Source organism: Panthera leo, chromosome A2 (assembly GCF_018350215.1).
Source record: "Panthera leo isolate Ple1 chromosome A2, P.leo_Ple1_pat1.1, whole genome shotgun sequence".
Classification (NCBI taxonomy): Eukaryota; Metazoa; Chordata; class Mammalia; order Carnivora; family Felidae; genus Panthera; species Panthera leo.
In genome coordinates this window covers 291421-309742 of record NC_056680.1, presented here as the reverse complement: position 1 = coordinate 309742, position 18322 = coordinate 291421, and the positions used below count along the sequence as shown (strand labels likewise).

General features: G+C 65.5%; 2 protein-coding genes across 6 annotated transcripts; one reads left to right on the top strand and one right to left on the bottom strand.

The window, feature by feature from the left end:
- Nucleotides 1-6810: 6810 nt before the first annotated feature.
- PRSS57 (serine protease 57) lies at nt 6811-11386 on the top strand. The gene is made up of 5 exons (XM_042927377.1): nt 6811-6918; nt 7155-7308; nt 7733-7877; nt 9575-9838; nt 10883-11386. Exons 1-5 carry the CDS (start codon nt 6840-6842, stop codon nt 11090-11092), a joined length of 852 nt encoding a protein of 283 aa, XP_042783311.1. The 5' UTR covers nt 6811-6839; the 3' UTR covers nt 11093-11386.
- A 751-nt stretch (nt 11387-12137) lies between these two features.
- Nucleotides 12138-18053, bottom strand: FSTL3 (follistatin like 3). 5 transcript variants are annotated; one of them, XM_042927718.1, is made up of 6 exons: nt 17904-18053; nt 16378-16563; nt 13981-14196; nt 13392-13619; nt 13250-13301; nt 12138-12927 (listed from the first exon to the last, which is right to left on the bottom strand). In XM_042927718.1, exons 1-6 carry the CDS (start codon nt 18004-18006, stop codon nt 12876-12878), a joined length of 837 nt encoding a protein of 278 aa, XP_042783652.1. In that variant the 5' UTR covers nt 18007-18053; the 3' UTR covers nt 12138-12875. The 5 variants fall into 5 exon arrangements, with proteins under 5 accessions (XP_042783652.1, XP_042783648.1, XP_042783653.1 ...); XM_042927714.1 differs by having other exon boundaries at nt 13250-13619; XM_042927719.1 differs by having other exon boundaries at nt 12138-13301.
- Nucleotides 18054-18322: the final 269 nt, after the last annotated feature.

The following is an 18322-nucleotide window of genomic DNA, read 5'->3' as shown; positions in this document are numbered from 1 at the left end:
GGGCATCGCCCCGCGCGCGGCTGTTTATTGTCCGGGCGGCGGCGGCGGCGGCGGGCGCGGGGGGTGGGCTGGGCGCGCGCGTCGCCGCCGCCGCTGCCGCCGCCGCGCGTCTTGCGCTCGCTCCCCGCGCGCTCCCTCCCGGCTGCCGGCGCCGCGCCCCCTGCCGGCCGCCGCCTGCAGCCGCCGCGCCCCCGCCCCCCCCCCCCCTCCGTAGCCCGGCGCACTGGGCCCCCCGCCGCGGTCCCCGCCCCCAGCCTGGCGCCCTGGGACCCCGCCGTGCCCCCCCTCCCGCCCCCAGCCTGGCGCACGGCCCCCCCACCCCCGCCGCGGTCCCCGCCCCCAGCCTGGCGCCCTGGGACCCCGCCGTGCCCCCCTCCCGCCCCCAGCCTGGCGCACGGTGGCGGGGGGGGGGGGGGGGTCCACCAGCCGCGGTCTCCTCCTCAGCGCACTGGGCCCCCAGCCGCCCCCCACCCCCACCCCGCGCCCTGCATTCCGTGTCCCTGGGCGGCCGCCTCTCCGCGCCTGCACAGACAGGGTCGCCCCTGCCCAGAGCCGGGTCTGGAGGGCGGAGACGTGGATGGGGACACGCAACCCGAGAGAAGGAGTGGGACCCGGGGAGGGGGTGTCCTGGAGGCTGCTACGAGGAGCTGACGTCTCTGCCGCAGCCCGAAGGGCCGCGAGAGGCCGGTTGTGGGACGTCTTAAAGAAGAGCCGCCAGGTGTAGGGCACGTGAGAGCTGGCGCAAAGGCAGCCAGACCTGGCCGAGGAGGGTAACAGCTGCGCGCTTCCCCAGCGCTGGGCCTGGTCCTGCGGCTGGAGGACAGTCGTACGTTTAATCAGCCCCGCCCCGCCCCCCCTTAGCCACACTGCAGACCCAGGCGGCCAGAGTGAAGGAAGGGGCCGTTCAGAGGCCACACAGAATGCAGGCTTTGTCCTGGGGGCGCTGGGGAGCCATAGCAGGGTTTAGAGCAGGTGAGGATTCAGCCTGTTTTACTTATTTCTGTGAAGGCCTTTCCTGCTGCCAGGAGGGGATTGAGGACAGCAAAGAGAGGGGGCTTGGAGGCTGGACGGATTCTGAAAGGGGAGGCAACAAGATTGCCACCAGATGGGACGTGGGATGACAAGTACTGGGGTCCCCCTGTCTTCTGGGGACCCCCTGGAAGGACACGATGACACAGACAGGGTTGGAGAGATGACAAGGGTGACATCGGGTGGGGTTCAGTGTGAGGCCCGGCCTGGGCTAGTGGTGGGGAGGCCTGGACAGGAGGATGTGGGGAGCAGGTGCCGGTGGCCCAAAGAAGCAGCTAGATGCCCCGCTGTCTCCTTGGTCCCCCGTAGTTTGTCTTGAGTCCTTCATGATGCCAGTGTCACCAGGTGGGCCCCCCAGACTGGGAGTGAGGCAGGACCTGTGCCCACCAACGTGCAGACCACGGCCCCGACTTACCAGGCTCTCACGGGAACACTAGCCCCTGACCCTGAACACGTACTGGGGTCTGGAGTGGGGGGAAGTCGGTTCTTCCCTCCACTCAGCAGGGGCTCAATGAGGGGGTGGGTGTGTGCGTGTAGAAAGAAACAACCTTGAATGAGCTCTGAACGGGGAGGGACATCGATACCTTTCCTTTCGTGGGTCTTTGCCTGTCTCTCTTTACGACGGATGTACATTCGCTTAGCATTAAACCGGTGAGATGAAATAGCAAGCCTAGGGCAAACCAAACAGTCCCGAGAAGCATGGGAGCCCTGGGGTTGAGTGCCAGCTCAGCTCCGTGTATCCTGTGTGCCCTTGGGTCCGTTTCTTAACCCCTCTGGGCCTTATTTCCCCCGTCCTAGGACCGCTGGGAGGGTTGATGGAGCGAATATACACAATGCCTTGGAGCAGCGTCCGGCACATGCCCACTCAGGGCTTGGCACTTTTTCCGCGAAGGGCCAGGTAGTAAACGCTTCTCAGCATTGCAGGCCGATCTGCGTCGCAAGGACTGGAGTCTGCCATCGCAGCGGGAGAGCGGCCAGAGGCAGCACACAGATGCACCCGTGGGGCCGTGTGCCACTAAAACTTTGTGTATGTAACAGGTGCTCGGCCGGTCTGACCCTGCGCTAGGGGCTCGGCGAAAGCGGGCCGTGCGTGCGTTCAGCGCTACCCCTCTGCCTCTGTGTCCGTCACGCCCCCAAACATTTCTTGAGCCCCTGATGCTGTTAGGTGCCAGGCTTGCAGAAGCCTTGTCCTCGGAGAGGGGGCGCTTTTGTCTACTACGTAAATGATGCAAGCTTTGAGGTTTGCGTTTTGTTCAGGGACCGGAGGGAAAGGAGAGCCAACGGATGGAGAGGGGCAGGTGATAAGCCATTCCCGTCCCTCGCCAGCCCTAAACTTCCCAGGGTGCCCGCCTCCCTCAGATCGAAAGCAGAGTCCTCCCTGAGGCTCTCGGGGTCCCCAACAGAGACCCCGACATCCACAGACCGCTTCCAGGGGGCCAGCCCGGAGGTGGTGCCACAGGAGACAAGGAGATGAGGCAGAGACGGTGGGTGGGCATCCCCGGTGGCACACGTGGCAGGCGATCGCCGGGAGGTGGGCAGGGCGGGGTGTGCCGGGGGCCAGAGCTGCGTGTTCTCCCCAAGAGGCGGCCGCATCACCCACTCCCCTCCTCTCCGCTCGGCACCCTGCAGCCCCCATCCCAGTCCGGGGGCATGGTTACTGGACCCTCGGCCCACACCTCCCCCCGGCCACTTGCACCCACCGTGTCCCTGATGACACTCCTTCCCCCTGCTTGTCCTGGGCGTGTCCCCCCCCCCCCCCACCAGGGCTCTGCCCAGCAGCCCCTGCCCTGAGCTCCTGCCTGTCCCCCGCCCCACCCCCACCCCCGGACGTCCCCTGAGGCCCTGGGACTTCAGGACTCTCTCATGCCGGGCTCTGTGCCGGCCCCCAGAGCCCACCCATCCCCTGTCACTGAGTCAGAGACGCCCTCACCTCCCCCAGCCCTGACCCTAGCTTGGGCCTTGTGTCCTGTCACCCCCCGCCTCCCAGCCCCGGAGCCTCCCAGGTCTCCCTGCTTCCTCTGTGGACGCCACTGTCCCCATCAGACGCCTGCTGTGGCTCCCCGGGACCCGGCACCCTAATCCCGGGTCCGGCTGAGCCCTGCCAAGCCCGGCCCTCCCTTCACCTCCCCCACCCGCATCCCAACATCCCGCGTTTGCACCCTCTGTGCCCACCTCCAGGAGGACCTTCCCCACTTGTCCACTGTTACTGGGTCTCCAGGCTTCCCTGTTTTAAAGCCCTACCCCCTTCCCCGTCCTTCTCTGGCCGCTGTCTTACCACCTAGTACTTCTGGCAGACGACGTCATCTGCTCGGTCCACCGGGCACACACTGGCCTGTCTTCCCTGCTGCCGTGTCCCCGGTGCTCAGTAAACAGCCGTGGGATGAGTGGCTTCCTGCCTCCCGCCGGGCACTGTGACCACCCCCCCGCCCCGTGGGGAGGATGGCAGGCACTACTGCAGCTGGCCGGTGGGCACCCAGCCCCTCGCTGACCCTTCGCTGGGCATCTCGAGATGCCCCAGGGTCACCTGTGCCCCAGGCTTGTGGGGGGGGTGGGGAGCGGCTCTGGCCAGGCTGCTTTCCCCAGTGCCCTCCCCGGATGGAAATCTGGAGCCATGAAGGCAGACGAGGCGGGCAGAGGTGGTGGGGCTTGGGCCCTCTAGCCTCAGTTTACCCACTGGAGGCACGGGCTCGCTCAAGGATCCCCCCACCCCGCACCCCTTCTCTGCCAGGCCTTTAGGCGCGGGGCCAGGGAGAGTCCGCGCGAGGCAGGCACGTGCGTCGCAGCCCCACGCTCGCCAGGGCCGAGTCCTGAGAGGCGCTGCGGGGACGCGGGGTGTCGTTGGGCCTGGCAGCGGGCGCACCACCCGTGTCGAGAGATAAGACGCGGCTTCCTTGGAATGCTCGTTCAATTGAGGGAGAGAAGGAAAAGCGTCGTCGAGGGACGCCTGCAGGCCTGGGCCCTTCTAAGTGCTGCTGCCATCCCGCTGACCGCCGAGGCCCCGGCACAGGCGGGCCAGCTGGGGTCCCCGGGCCCCGACGCCGCGCCCGCCGTCTTCTGGGAAGATTGTGAGCTTTTCTCCAGTTTCCCGTGGCTCCAGACCCACCCCCACCCCCTCTCCTCGCCGCGAGAACCTCTCCCACCACCCTGCTGCCGCCCAAAGGGGCTGTGCGCCTCCTGAGCCGGGCGTCCACACCCTGGCCCGGGCTGAGGGGTGAACGGATGCGCGCGCCCTCAGGGCTGGGGCCGCCGGGACCTGGGTAGACTGGGCCTGCTCGTGGGACGGCCCTGGGAGCTCCAGCTTCCGAAGGTAAGGGAGACGGGAGCATTCGAGGTCTGACGGAGCCACCGGCTCTGGCCGCGTGGGCCCTGGGGCCCCTCTGCACGTCATCAGAGTCCACACGCACCCCCGGGGAGGCTGGGTTCTTGGCACCCGATCCAAGCTCGCTCAGGAGAAGAAATCCATCTGACCGTGAGTTAATCTCCTCGACGTACAAAGAGCTCCAACAAATCCGTGACGAAAGTAAGCGTTCAGTAAAGGGAGCTGTCGTCATCACCGTCATTGTCACCATCGTCATGGCTGAGCCTGCTCTGACCAGGAAGGCCACCCAAATTTTCTGCGGGAAGACCCTTCAAGGACTGAAGTCCAGAGCTGTGGTGTCGGACCCTGTGCTGGGCAGCCCAGACAAGTCAGGCTCCCCTCTCTGGGCCTCAGTTTGGGAAACGGAAACACTGACCCCTGACCCGCTCCTCGGGGCTTTGGGAAGCTTGCCTGTTTGACCAGGAAGGACGGTTATTTGTTTCATAATCTCTCACCGGATGGGAAGGAAACAGGCCTGGCTGTGGGCAGAATCAGCCGTCGGCAGAGGCAACAGGGGCCGGCCTGAGGCCGCAGCCCTGACCCCCTACTTCCCTCGCTGTGTGACCTTGGCCAAGGCACTCGCCCTCTCTGCGTATTGGTTTCTCCATCGGTCACGGGGGTACAAACGATGCCGACCACCTCAGGTTGTAGGACCGAACGGGACCCCTGCAGCTTTGGGCCATGCCCCCCCCCTCCCCCAGCGCCTCAGGAGGAGTGTGGCCAGGGGGACTGACTGAGGTCTGGGGCAGCCCCAGAGCAGACAGGGCCCCACGTGGCCCCTCACGGAAACGACCACCGCAGGGCTCTGGGTGGCCACATGGGGTCTGACGCTGGCAGAAACAACCGTGACGCTGACCTTGTGGTTTCTTCCCGCGGGTTCTCCCGGCCGTGCTGGTTCCCGCCGGCTGGTCTGACGGGTCACCACGGACATGGTGGCTTAGCGAGACATTCACTTAGTACCTGATCAGTGGGCCTCACGGGGCTCAAACCCAGACGGGCCGGGGGCCTCCTCCAGGCCAGCTGGTTCCCCCTCACCCCGCTGCTTTCGCGGCTCTGGACCTTGTCTGTGAAATGGGGTGATGACACACATGGACCAGGGGGCGCTAAGTGCGGCCCCAAAGACGTCCCTGTCCTGGTCCCGGGACCAGGCACCTGTCATATCACCAGGCGGGGGTGACCTGGGGGCTCGGGGGGCCCAGTGTCCTCACGAGGTCCTCACGAGAGGGAGGCAGAGAGCCGGGCGGACCCCGTGCTGCTCTGGAAGCTGGAAGAGGGGGGAGACGGGGCTCCCTGGGGCCCTGGGGGGAGCAGTCCTGCCCACGCCTGGGTGTCAGGACTTCTGAGCCCAGAGCTGTCAGAATTGGCGTGTGGTGACGGGTCCCAGTGGCCCCGGGAGGTCACACAGACATGCCAGGCAGGTTCGAGTCTGGGCAGCATCTGGGGGTGTGGTCACAGGCTCCCGACTCGCAGGGACCCTGAGAGGTGGTACCGTAGGGGGCGCAAGATGGTGCCCCGCTGAGACCTCTTCGTGGCGTCCCGGGAGCTGGGTGAGGACACTTCCCAGCCGTGCTGCTGCGGCCGCGCACCATGGGGAGGCTGGGTGAGCGGCCGGGGCCTAAGGGAGGGGTGGGGATGGGCTGCGGGTCTGGGGGCTCCAGCCTTAGCGCCCTGTCCCCACACCCCCGAAAACAGAAACCTCAGCCCCCTCGGCGTGGGCCCACAGCCCGAGACACCGGAACCTGCCCGCCGGCCTCCAGCATCACATGGCCTCACCCTACTGCCCTGTGATGGCCAGTCGGACGGCCACCACCCCGGCTCCGCGAGGTGGCCTGGCCGGCAGAGTGGGAGGGGCACCTGGGGCGGGGGCCTGGGTCACTGCCACACTCCTATCTCCAGCTCCTGCCAGAGGCTGTATACAGTAGGCACTCGGTAAGTGCAACAAAGGCAGCAACCATCTCAGGGCTTTCCGGGGAACTCACAGCCCTGAGGTCGGTGCCCGAGTTGCAGAGGGGGAGCAGGTGGCAAAGGGGCCAGACCCCGTCCGGCTGGGGAGGCGGCCCCACACCCCCAGGAGGCAGCTGGGGGCACGATGCCTGTCGGCCGGGTCCTGGCCTCTGCAGGAAGCTCCCTGCACGTGCTCCGTGGGCAGATGTTGGATAAACCGAGGCACGGGGCGGTAAGTGGCCTCTGGGGTCACCTCCGGGCCCTGCAGAGCCAGGTTTCGCCCCAGGCGGGCAGTTCCTAGACCCTCGCTCATCCCCTCGCCGCCCTGCGCCCTGGCCTCCTGGACGGCTGGGACCGTCAACGGCCCGAGGCCTCCCAGAGGCGCCAGCACCGAACTGGGCGTTGCTGGTGTGGCCTGGCCGACCTCCCACCACAGGCCACAGCCAGGTTCCCCCTTTCCGGGCCGTGTCCCGCAGAGCTCTGAGGGAGCCAACAGCCGGCGACAGCCATGGGGCCCCGGGCGAACGAGCTGGGCCGCCTGCTGCTGGCAGTGTCTGTGGCCCTCACGCTGCCTACGGGGCCCCCAGGTAAGAGCCCCCGACCCCATGCAGCTACTCAGCCCTCTGGGTCGCTGCCCCTCTCGGCCTCAGCTGGGACTGGGGGCCGGGGCGGAGGCCCAGGCCCAGGGTTTTCTGGAGTCCAGGCTCCCTCCCGGCACGCTCGAGGACCTCGTCCGGGCGCCTCGCCCCCCCCCCGACCCCCCCCCCCCCCCCGCAGGTGCCGGAGCCGCTCCCATCACCCCTCTGTCCCGCCCCTCCTGCAGGTTCCCGGGGAGCCCGGATCATCGGGGGCCACGAGGTGAAGCCCCACTCCCGGCCCTACATGGTGTCTGTGGCCTTCGAGGGCCAGCACCACTGCGGAGGCTTCCTGCTCCGCTCCCGCTGGGTGGTCTCCGCGGCCCATTGCTTCAGCCACAGGTGAGCCCACCCCGGGGGCCGCCCCCGCCGCTGCCACTCGGGCCCCAGGCCCCCGGCTCCGGACGGCAAGGGGGGGGCTCGGCGAGAAGAGTGTGTGAGAGCGACGTCGTGGCCACAGCCGGGGTTGCAGCCCTGTGTCCGCTCGGGGTTTCCTGTTGAATAACCACGGCGTTGCCACGGAAGATATTGGGGGTAACGTTGTAACTGGGGGGGGGGGGGCTGTAAGAAACGTAGGAAGTATCGCCCCTGTTCTAAGTACCTCGCGATAATATGTATTAACGTTAATAGCGCGCCTATCTAGGTGAAGGCTGTAATTGAGGTGGGGACGGAAATAAACGTAATTATGGTCGTGGGGCCGCACCCCGTTCTGCAGACGGGGACGCCGAGACCCCAGGCTCGCTCTCAGTTGCCCCTCCCCCTGCAGGGACTCCCGAATGGGCCTGGTGGTGCTGGGGGCTCACGTCCTGCACAGCTCGGAGCCCACACGACAGGTGCTGGGCATCTCCACCGTCGTCAGGCACCCAGACTACCAGCCCACCACCCACGCCAACGACATCTGTCTACTGCAGGTGAGCCTTGGGGGGGGGGGGGGCACCGGACGCGGGTCTGGCCCGTCCCTGGCCACCCCCACGCCGACCTCTCATGTTTTAAAAACAGCTGTAAGGTCCTGTGAGCACCCGAGTCGGATTGTGTCCCGCCTCTGCCCTCTGTGCCTCCCACATTGCCCCCTCGGTGCCCCCCGGGGGCAGACTGAGCCATCAGCGTGGCCCCCGTGCCCCCTACGCCCGGGCCTTTGCACTGGCTGCGTCCCCTCCAGGGCGCCGTTCCCCCAGACACCGCATGGCTTTGTCCCTCAACCCTTCCCAGTCTTCCCTCAAACGTCCCCTCCTCTGGGGCCTCCCTTGAGAAGCCCCTGTCACCCGCCCTCCCCCGGCCCCCCCATCTCCCCATCCCGTCCCTCTGTCCCAACTTCCTTGTGTCCCCCACAGCTGAAACCATTTGCTTCTTCACCAACGTTCACTGCTTCCTCCTCCAGGCTTGGAGCGCGGGGATTTTTATCTCCTTATGGCCGTTTGTAGCGCACGGCAGGCCCCGATGTTCACGCTGAAAGGGGAAACGCGTGAGACTCTAGGACACCAGATACTCTAGTCGCTGCCCCCCAGGCCCTGTGCGGGGTTTCCGGGCAGGAAGTGGCTCCTTCCCCCCCTGCCCACACAGGGGCGTCCTTTCTGAGCGCCCCCCCCCCCCCGCCTGCCTGGGGGCCGCCCCCCCGCAGGACGCTCAGGTGCCCCAAATTCAATTCCAGGGGCCCCCAGGGCCTCCGTTTTCAAGGGAAAACACCTCAGGCCTGCTGTCCAAATGTGGTGAAAGGTCAAAACAGAGATGCTCAGCGTAACAGGAATAGGTTCCCGGGAACGAGAGGGTTGGGGGCGGGGGCTGTTCTCCAAGCAAAATGAAAAGGGGGCAGCGAGTATCCGCGGCCAAAGCTGGCATGTGGGTTTTGCTCATCTGTGAAACCCCAAAACCTGGAGCCCACAGCTCTGGTCACCCGTCCTGTTATGCAGCTGGGGAAACTGAGGCTGCGGTGCGGTCAGGATATGGCCACGGTTAGGGAGTGAGTACCAAAACCAGGGGCCTGAGTCATTCATCCCATAAACGCTGACTGAGCGCCCACCAGCTGTTTGGGGCCCTGGACACCCCAGGGCCGGTCCCCTTAGAGCTTCCGGTCCCACTCGGTGGCAGCTGGGTAAATCGGCCTTGGCAGGGGCACATGGAACCCGGAGGAGGCTCCTGTCCTATCCTGGGAGTCTAGGAAGGCTCCCTGGAGGAGGTGGCATCTAAGCTGAGACCTGAAGGCTGGATAGGGAGGGTGTTCCGGCGGGGGGCGGGGGGGGGGGAGAGGGGGTGGGGTGGTGGGGACCAGGGAATGACAGCAAATTCATTCTGGGTAGAGGGGAGGGCCGAATGGTGAGCCAGGACGTATTGTCCCAGGAACAATGGGGAGCCATGGGAGAGCTTGCGAGCAGGGGAGATGCTGGTTGGAAGGACACCGCTGGCAGCTGGGGAGGCCAGCGTCCTGGTCTGAACGGGTGAGGCCTGATGGGCAGGCCGCGTGGCAGCAAGAGGCTTTCCTGAGCCTCACGGCAGCGGCTGCCGATTCCTCCCCGTGAGTCCACAGAGAGCCAAGGCGTCATGACGGGTAAACTGAGGCAGGAACACTGATGGGTGGTTGGGGGTAAACCCAAAGTCAGCGGTCTCTCTGCAGCTCAACGGCTCTGCCATCCTGGGTCCTGCAGTGGGGCTGCTGAGGCTGCCACGGAGAGACGCCACGCCACTCAGGGCTGGGGCACGCTGCCGGGTGGCTGGCTGGGGCTCTGTATCCGATTTCGAGGACCTGCCACCCGGGCTGATGGAGGCCGAAGTGCGCGTGCTGGGCCTGGACGCCTGCAACAGCTCCTGGAAGGGCCAGCTGAGCCCTGCCATGCTCTGCACCCACAGTGGGGACCGCCGGAGGCGTGGCTTCTGCTCGGTAAGACACTGGGTCCCCACCCTACCTTCCTGCAATATGGGCAAACTGAGGCCCACAGACAGGGTTAGAGAAGGCAGAGGCTTGGGAACTAAGTCCTTAAGCTCACCTTTGACCAGATGAAGCCTCACTGAGACCCTGGAAGGACAAAGACTTTTCCGAGGTCACAGGGCTGTCAGGTACAGCCGTGCAGATCGCGCGTCGCACGAAGGGCTACAGATTTGTGTACTTACAAGCAGCGTTCAGTAGGGGGCAGTAACAGATCTCCGTCAAGGAGTTCCTCCTCCCGAGACCCTGCGTGGACTCTGGGCAACCCTGGCCCCGGTGCCGAGGGAGAAACAGCCTGGAGGATTTTTTTGTTCCTGGCAAGAGAGTGATTCAGAACAGATTCTGGAGTCCAACCGACTGTGACGCTTCCCAGGTGTGTGGCCTTGGAAAAGTCACCTCACTTTTCTGGACCTTTCTTTACCTGTGAAACTGCCACACTAATAGTACCTACTTCCTAGGGTCAGAGGTGATTTCAGATTACAGTTAGGGTGATATGACTGGGAAGGGGAGAGGAGGGGAGGAAGCGGGAATTTTAGGGTGAGTATTCGGGAAGGCTTCTCAGAGAAGAGCACCTTTTGAGCTGAGACTGAAGGAGGCTTGAGGAGATCTGAGGGAAGGCATGCCAGGCAGAGACACCCATCACAGGGCTGCCATATACAGCTGTGCAAGTTGTGTACTACACAAAGTACTGCAGACTTGTATATTTATACCAGCAGTGTCCAATGGGGGCAGTAACAGGTCTCCAGGATATGGAAAAGCCCAGAGGCCAGACCAAGCTTGGTTTGCTTCAGGAACAGCCCAGAAGCCTGGTGGGGCGGGAACCTAGGGAAAGGAGTGCAGACAGATGGGTGGGGGCTAGGTGCTCAAGTCCCTTGAAGGCCGTAAGTTTAGTTTTTGCTGGAGGAGCGCTAGGAAGCCTTGGAAGGGTTTCGAGGCAGGGAGGCCAGGGAAAGAGGCCCAGAGATGGACCCCTGACCTTGCCTTTCCCTCCACCCCCAGGCGGACTCTGGGGGACCCCTGGTGTGCAGGAACCGGGCACATGGTCTGGTCTCCTTCTCTGGACTCTGGTGCGGCGACCCTAAGACCCCTGATGTGTACACGCAGCTGTCTGCCTTCGTAAGCTGGATACAGGATGTGGTTCGAAGGCCCAAACAGGCCCCAGCCCAGTCCCCTGCCCGGGGCCGCTGGGTTCCTGCGGGAGTTGCCTGAACCACAACAGCACGGGGTACACAGATGAGGTGGTAAATGATTCAGATAGCTCCTGCCTGGAAATTCCACGGCTGGGGCAGGGCATCCGTGGGCCCCCGAACTCCAGGAAGCCTGGTGTGTCCGTGGGGTGGAGGGTGGGGTAGAGAGGGCATCGGTTCCAAATGCAAAGGGCCAAAATGACCAAATAAAATGTTAACTGAATAACCAGACACAATGGTTCACCTCCAGGGCCCATCCACGATCCTTCGAGTTTCTGTCTCAGCGAGGCCAAGGGTGTGGCTCGGCCACAGCCTCCCTGAGACCGTGAGCTGCTTGCTCAGAGGCCTCATCTGGTCCTCTGGCTTCGGGACCCAGGCCCCTCCCTGCCCTCCTCACCACCGGCCCTTCTGGATTTACCGACCCCCACCCGACAGCCTGCACTCGGGACAGCCTCTTGGCCTTTGCCCAAGCAGTGGCCCAGCCTAGCACATCTCTCCCTCGGCCTCCAGCTAACCACACCCAGGCATCGATGGGGAAACCAATGGGGATGGGGGGTCTCCTGGTCCTCTGTGTAGAGTCTCAGGCTGGCCTGGCCCCCCGTGAAGTCTGTTATTCACTGAAGAAAGTGCTGGCATATGGCCACGTCTGGGTAAGTCCCAGCTGGTGTTATGGTCGTCGTGTTATTTTTAACGGTGTTATGGCGACCATCACACCCCCAGCCCTTCCAGGCCAGGCCTCTGTTTCTGGAGCCTAAACCCGGTGGCTTCTCCGGAGCGCCCTAAGCCGTCTTGATTGCCTCTTCTGTCTCCTGCCCTACGAAGGCTTCCTTTCGCCCCCCGGCCTCACCCTGCACCTCACCTACCTCAGCCCTCTCCCTGGCTGCCGCCCACTGCCCAGAGGTGGACACTGAGGCCCAGAGACAGAAGGCATCTCCCCCAGATGCTCCCAGAGCCCCCCACTCACCACCCTCACAGCACCCTACGCTTCCGACTGGGTGGAAGCACTAGCAAGAGGAGACTGCACAGAGGCTGAGAGAGAGGCAGACCGAGGCTCGGACGCCCCGAAGTGGCTTTTTATAGTCTTTATTTCTTTGGTGAGGCAGGACCCCAGGGTGCGGAGGTGGCCTCAAGGGCACTTTTCTGGGTGTCACAGGTAAGGCACTTCTGAGGGGCCAGGAGAGGGTGGGAACAACTGGCCCCTGCACGGCTCACTGCAAACTCGGGGAGGTGGGCTCTTGCCTGTTGGGCCCCCCCTGTCCGGTCTGAGCCTCTGCCACATGCAGCCACGGGGAGGTGACACTGAGCAAACAGAAGGCAGCGACCCTGCCCAGAGCCAGCATCTGGCAGGTGTCAAAACTCCCGGCCGGCTGGTGGTTGAGGCGGGTGCACCTGGGAACTGGGCTTAGAGGCTTGGCCAAGGCAAGTCTCATGGGACCGAGGGGTCCTGCTCTGGACTTTCCTTTCGGATGGAGCAGCAGGGACGAGGGGTGCCGCTAAGACATACAGCTCTAGGAGGCAGGGTGTGCGGTGGGCCTTGGCACACAAACCCCACGGTGGGTGAGCAGGGGCTCTTTGTGGGCCCCACTGGGTCCCGCCCAAAGTGCATTGGGCACCACGACACATAGTGCTCTCTTCTGGCCTCTCCCACCCCAGGAGACACACTGGGCTCTTCTCAGGAGCCACCACAGGACGTCCTGGGGAAATGGAAATGGAGGCACCGAGAAGGTAGGGCCTGGAGTCCTTGAGCTGCTTGTGGACAGTGGCTGCTTCCTTGGCCTATCTGGGGCCTGGGCAGGTTCTGCGGCTCATTTATACACATCCGGGCTGTGGACCCCTTCGTTACTCCCAGTCTGCGGTCTAGAAGGAGGGGGTGCCTCTTCACTAATTGCTGGCAGGCAATCCCCAGCCCTCTCCGTGGTGACCGTAATTTAAGCTAACCCCTAGAGCAGAAGCATGGGGTCCTCCTGCCTGGAGTGGGAGCCCCACCTACCAGCCCCACTCCCAGGCCCCCTTCCCCCAATCCTTCCAAGGTATTGTCAGGGGGCTCCAGGGCTCCTCCTAAGCGGTCCCGGCCCAGGCTCTGGGGAGTGTCCATGGGACATAAGTTAGACTCGGCTGTGGCAATAAATAAAACGGGGAGGCCTTGAACGCCAGGCCCAAGCCGGCCCCACGGGCTCACACGAAGTTCTCCTCCTCCGACTCCGACTCCGCATCTGACGGCTCGGGGGTGCCTGAAGAGCGGGAGGGACGAAAAGAAAAGTGGGGGCGCGGAGAGGGGCGGGAGGTTGGGCCCCACCGCTGCTCCCCGCTCCGCGCCACACCTGCACAGCTGCCCGGGTGGCGCACGCCGATGGAGCGGCCCAGGAAGCAGGTGGCCTGGCGGAGGTGACACGAGGACATGTAGGTGACGTTGTTGTTGCCGCAGAGCTCCTGGCCGGGGCTGGAGGGCGCGGGACAGGGCGCCGCGCGACACACCACGCAGTGAGCGCTGCCGGTCTGGTCCACCACGCACGACTGCGGCCGCGGGCACATCACGTGCGCGCACGACTCTGCGAGCGGGGAGCCGGGGGCGGGTCAGGGGCGGGGGCCAGCCCGCCGCAGGTTCCACCCGCAGGCCCCGCCCCCGGCCGCGCCGGAAGCCACACCCCTTCCGCGCGCCCCGCCCACTCTCGTTCCACACCCAGGCCCCGCCCCTCTGGTTGCACCCGCAAGCCCCTCCCTGAGTCACGCACCCCAGTCTCGCACCCCATGTGAGCCTCCCTTTCCGAAACCCCACCCCGCTTTTCCTCATTCCGACCGACCCCGGCAGAAGACCCAATCCGGCGGCGCTGTCCCTTCGCTAGGCCCCTCCCCCAGAGCGCCGCCAGGCCCCGCCCCCACAGGCCCCGCCCCCACCCCGCCCTCACGTACTGCGGCAGCGTCCTGGGTACATGACGCGCAGGTCCGGGTGGCCGCGGCAGCGCGCGGCGCGCAGCTCGCACTCGTCGCGGTAGGTGGCGCCGTCGGAGCCGCAGACCTGCAGGCGCGCCGGGAGCCCAGCGCAGTCGGGCGCGCACTCGCAGCGCGGGCGGCCCCCCTGCATGCGGCACGTCTTGCCGGGGCCGCACTCCACGCCCTCGCACGAATCTGCGGACACAGGGCACGCGCGCGTGGTGGTGGTGGTGGCGGTGGTGGTGGTGGAGAGGTGCGTGGCCGAGGCCGGGCGTCCTCGGAGCCCACGGCACCCCCGTCCCTGCTCTGACGCCGGAGGCCGGGCGGGAGTCCGGGAACCCCGGAGAGGACGACTGGTTCAGAGTCTGGGTGCGGGATCCGTCGGGGACGAGATCAGCCACGGTCCCGGTGGACCGGGAGTCGAGGCTGCGCCTAGGCTTGGGGTTCTGTCTGGAGTTGGGGCTCGGAACGGGCGGGAGTGGGTTGTTTCCGCTCGGTTCTGGGGGTCCAGGAACGAGCTTCCAGTACCCAGTCCCGGTGTCGCTCCGCAGCTGGGCCACCCGCTGGGGCTGGCGTCCGTTCCCTGATTTACGCGCGGTTATGGGAAGGCCGGCGCGGGGCCCGGCTGCGTCATCAGAGGGGGGCCCCACCCCGTCCAGGAGCGGGCCTGGGGAGGACCGGCCGCGTCTGTTCCCCGGGCCTGCCAGGACCAACCCAGAGGAGCCGTCGGGGAGGGTGGGGCGTTGGCACCTGGCCTGAGGCTCATTTTCTGGGGAGGGGGCTTCCCACATCCCGAGCCCAGTGAGCCCAGGGGATCCCCCCCCCCCCCCCCGCCAGCCCTATTTCTCAGGCAGGGAAACGGGTCTGGCCAGGGCAAGTCTCTCCCTGGGGTCTTCGCCCCCACCCAGACCTATTACTGAGCTGCTCCTCTCACAGGCCCTCCCAGGCTCCTTGCCGTCTCTCAACCACCCCTAGGAGGTGATGACACTTCATTAGCATTTTACAGAAGGGGGAAATCGAGGCCCCGTCACAGCTGTGAGTGGAGGAGAGCCAGGGGCCCCTCAGCATGAGAATTCCAGGCCAGACCCCAGATGGAACCCCCCACCTCTGTTGCTTGTGGACCTGGAGGGCAGACTTGAGCTCTTGAGTTCAGCCTCAGTTTCCCTGTGTGTAAGTGAGGCTGACTGGGGTGCCCACCTTACAGGGGGAGCATGAGCATAAAATGAGCTGGTGCACTGGTGCCCCCAACCAGGCAGAGGCAGGGCATGTGGGCCGCACCTGGGCACCTCCCACGCTGCCTGCCCACACGCACATCTGGAAACGCTCCCCCTGGGTGGCTTCACAAGCAGAACGGAAGTGGGAGAACTGAGTTCCCTTCCCCAAGGCCAGATGAGATGTGGTGCTGGTGGGGGGGGGGGGGGGTGAGCTGGACCTTCTCATGCCCAGGCCAGGCACTTTTTGAAGTCTGTCCTCCCCCTGCCAGAACCCAGAGTAGGTTCTGGAGGGAGCCAGCCAGGGCACATGGCAGTGAGCCCAAGACCACCCAGCCAGGCCGAGCAGGGATTAATCACATCCCAGTGGCCAGCTGGGCTCTGGGCTTGGCCCTCAGCTCCAGCCTCCTCCCTGCTCCCCTGCCCTGACCCCACCCACTAGGGCCTGATCCCATACTCTCTCCATCTGGCAAACTCCTAATCACACTCCAACACCCTGGTCCTAGTGCCCACTTCCTTCAAGCCATGCCTCACACTACCGCCGGGCCCTTGCAGGTTCAGCCCCGGCCAGAGAGGCCTGGGAGGACCCCCAACCCCTTCTCCAGAGCAGAGGGTATGTCTTGGCTTATTCACTCAATCATTCTGCCTTCAAGGAGCTCCTAGTCTGAAGAAAGAGGCAGCATTTCTCAGGACACGATCCAGAAGGGACACGCTTATGAAACGTGCATCTGCGGCCCCACCACAGATCGCCGGAATCTGCGGTGATGGGAAGATCAAGTGTTTGGGAGCGCTGACTGTGGAGTCACGAACCCCGGTGGCCAGTTAGGAAAATCCATCTTCCTAGGACTTGGGTGTGAGTCGGGTATACCAGGTGGGGTGCAGCTGGGAAAGGCCATCCAGGCAGAGGGCTCAGCATGGGCAAGGGCCTAGAGGCTAGAAACCAAGCTGGGGAGTCCTCCAAGCTTCTTCCTGAATCCTCAACAGAGGGAGGCTGAGGCCTGGAACCTCAGGCCCCCTGTCTCTCTCCGAGCCCCGGGTCCCCCCACAAACACCCTTCCTAACAGCCTCACCCTCCTCCTGCATACCCCCAAGGTGGGGAGCTCACTCGCAGCTGCCCCACCTGCTGGCGGTGACCCTGACCCGTGGCCGATGCCCAGGAGCTCACCTTTGCAGGGGAGGCAGTGGACGAGGCCCAAGAAGCCCAGAAGGCTGATCTTGTTCCCCGGGTGAGTGAAGTTGGACCAGGCGGTGTCAATGTTGCTGGTGGCACAACACTCGGCTTGGCTCACGTCAGTCTGCAGCACCAGACTGCAGGTGGCCTCTCGGCCCTGCTGGAGCCAGCAGACGCCACCTGTGGACAAGGGGGACAGCTACCACTGGCCCAGAGGGGCCCTCCTATGCCGCTCCCAACGCCCAGGCCCTCCACCCACGGGGGATGCATACCGTTGGCGCTCGGTGATTACACAGGGGGTGATCTTGCTCCGAACGTGGGAAGGAGGGGCAGAGACCTGCACAGGTGCTCCCGTCCCAGCTCTGCTCTCGATCCCTCTGGGATTCTTCCTCCTCTCTGAGCCCCACCCCACACACAACCCTCACTCTTGGTGGGAAGCTCTCCCTACCCCACCCCCGACCTTGCTCCAGGCCCCCAGGCCCCCAGGCCCAGGCCTGGCGTCCTGCCCAACCAGTCAAACACTCAGAGCTCGGCATGCCAGGGTCAGTGGGCCCTGGAGCCCCCTCTCCGCCTCTGCCCTCTGTCTAGACAGGGCCCGAGGGCACGCAGAGCCCCCCTCGCCCAGCAGCCCCCCCTTGCCTGGCCCGCCTCTTACTCACTCCAACTTGGGAACATTCTCCTTGCATGAGCTCACATCTCCCTGGGGACACGGCCTTCGGGGAGGGGGCTCAGCTCTCCCCTTCATGCGGGGCTGGGGTGGGGCTGCCGGGTGGGGTCGGAAGGCAGATAGCCCTCAATCCCTTCACCCTTACATGGGGGCGGGAATGGCCCCGGCCCCCATCCCCGGGAGCTTGCTGGTTCCTTCCAGGGGGCAGCTCTGGGAACTCAGCACTCTGGCACCCGTCTTCTAAAAGGAGAAACTGAGGCCAGCGGTGGGGATATTCCTTGCCTGGCATCCCCTAACAAGTGGCAGGCACGGGACTCCAATGGCCCATCTGCCTAAGCCAAAGCTGGGGAGGATCTGACACTTCCGGTGTAGGTCCTGGGGCCTGCCACCCCCCCCCCCCCCACCCACTCCCGCCTCTCTGGGGCTTCAGGACATAGATGGTTCCGGTTCGAATCCTGACTCGGCCACCGACGGGCTGTGTGACTGCGCCTCAGCTCCCCCATCCGGAAAATGGGCGTGAGAGTACACACATTAATGGGCTATCACATGAATTCAAGGAGGCGAGAGGTAGACACTAAGCGCTCAATAAATGTCAGCCGTCATCGAGACGACCACTCTTGACAATTGTGAAAGGGAGTCACATCTGCTCTGCTGACCTCCTGGTGACCCTCCTTCAGGCCCTTTGGGGCTGGGGGAGGGGAGCCCCAAGCCCTCCCGGACTGAACCTGAGGAGGCCGCCCGATCAGCGGCTAGCACGGCCGCCGTGCCCCCAACGTCTCCCCCAAGGCCCGCATTCCGGGCAGGCCCACGTGGGTGGCCCACCCCGCCCGCCCCTTCCGGCCGCCCCACTCACCGGGCGCGGGGTCCCCCGAGCCCACGGAGCCCACGAAGCCCACGGCCCAAGCCAGGGCCCCCCAGGGCAGTGGCCACAGTGGCCCCGGCGTCCCGGGACGCATGGCGGACGCAGAGACGGCGGCGGCCCCCGCGTCGGAGGCGCGGGCGGGCGGGCGGGCGGGCGGCTGGGAGGGCGGCGGCACCGACTTCCCAGCGCGCCGCGGCCGGGCGCTCCCTATAAAGGTCCCGCTGGCTGCGGGCGGGGCCGGGCCGGGGCGGGGCGCGGGGCCGGGGCGCGCACGGTGTGTGCAGGGGCTGGGCCTGGCCACCCCGAGGGCAGCTGCGCGGGGGGCGGGGGGGGGGGCGGGAGTGCGACCCGGGAGCCCGAGAACTCGCCCGGGAAGGTGTCCCCGTGGCCGGGGCGAGAGGGCCAGCCTG

What these genes read in the sequence shown, in the direction of transcription:
- PRSS57 (XM_042927377.1), top strand. Translation starts at nt 6,840, where the DNA reads ATGGGGCCCCGGGCGAACGAGCTGGGCCGCCTGCTGCTGGCAGTGTCT. An exon ending in GCTGCCTACGGGGCCCCCAG is followed by an intron (nt 6,919 to 7,154) that starts GTAAGAGCCCCC and finishes CCCCTCCTGCAG; the next exon opens with GTTCCCGGGGAGCCCGGATC. An exon ending in GGAGGCGTGGCTTCTGCTCG is followed by an intron (nt 9,839 to 10,882) that starts GTAAGACACTGG and finishes CTCCACCCCCAG; the next exon opens with GCGGACTCTGGGGGACCCCT.
- FSTL3 (XM_042927714.1), bottom strand. Translation starts at nt 18,006, where the DNA reads ATGCGTCCCGGGACGCCGGGGCCACTGTGGCCACTGCCCTGGGGGGCC. An exon ending in GTACCCAGGACGCTGCCGCA is followed by an intron (nt 13,620 to 13,980) that starts GTACGTGAGGGC and finishes CCCCGCTCGCAG; the next exon opens with AGTCGTGCGCGCACGTGATG. An exon ending in TCGGAGGAGGAGAACTTCGT is followed by an intron (nt 12,928 to 13,249) that starts GTGAGCCCGTGG and finishes CCCTCCTTCTAG; the next exon opens with ACCGCAGACTGGGAGTAACG.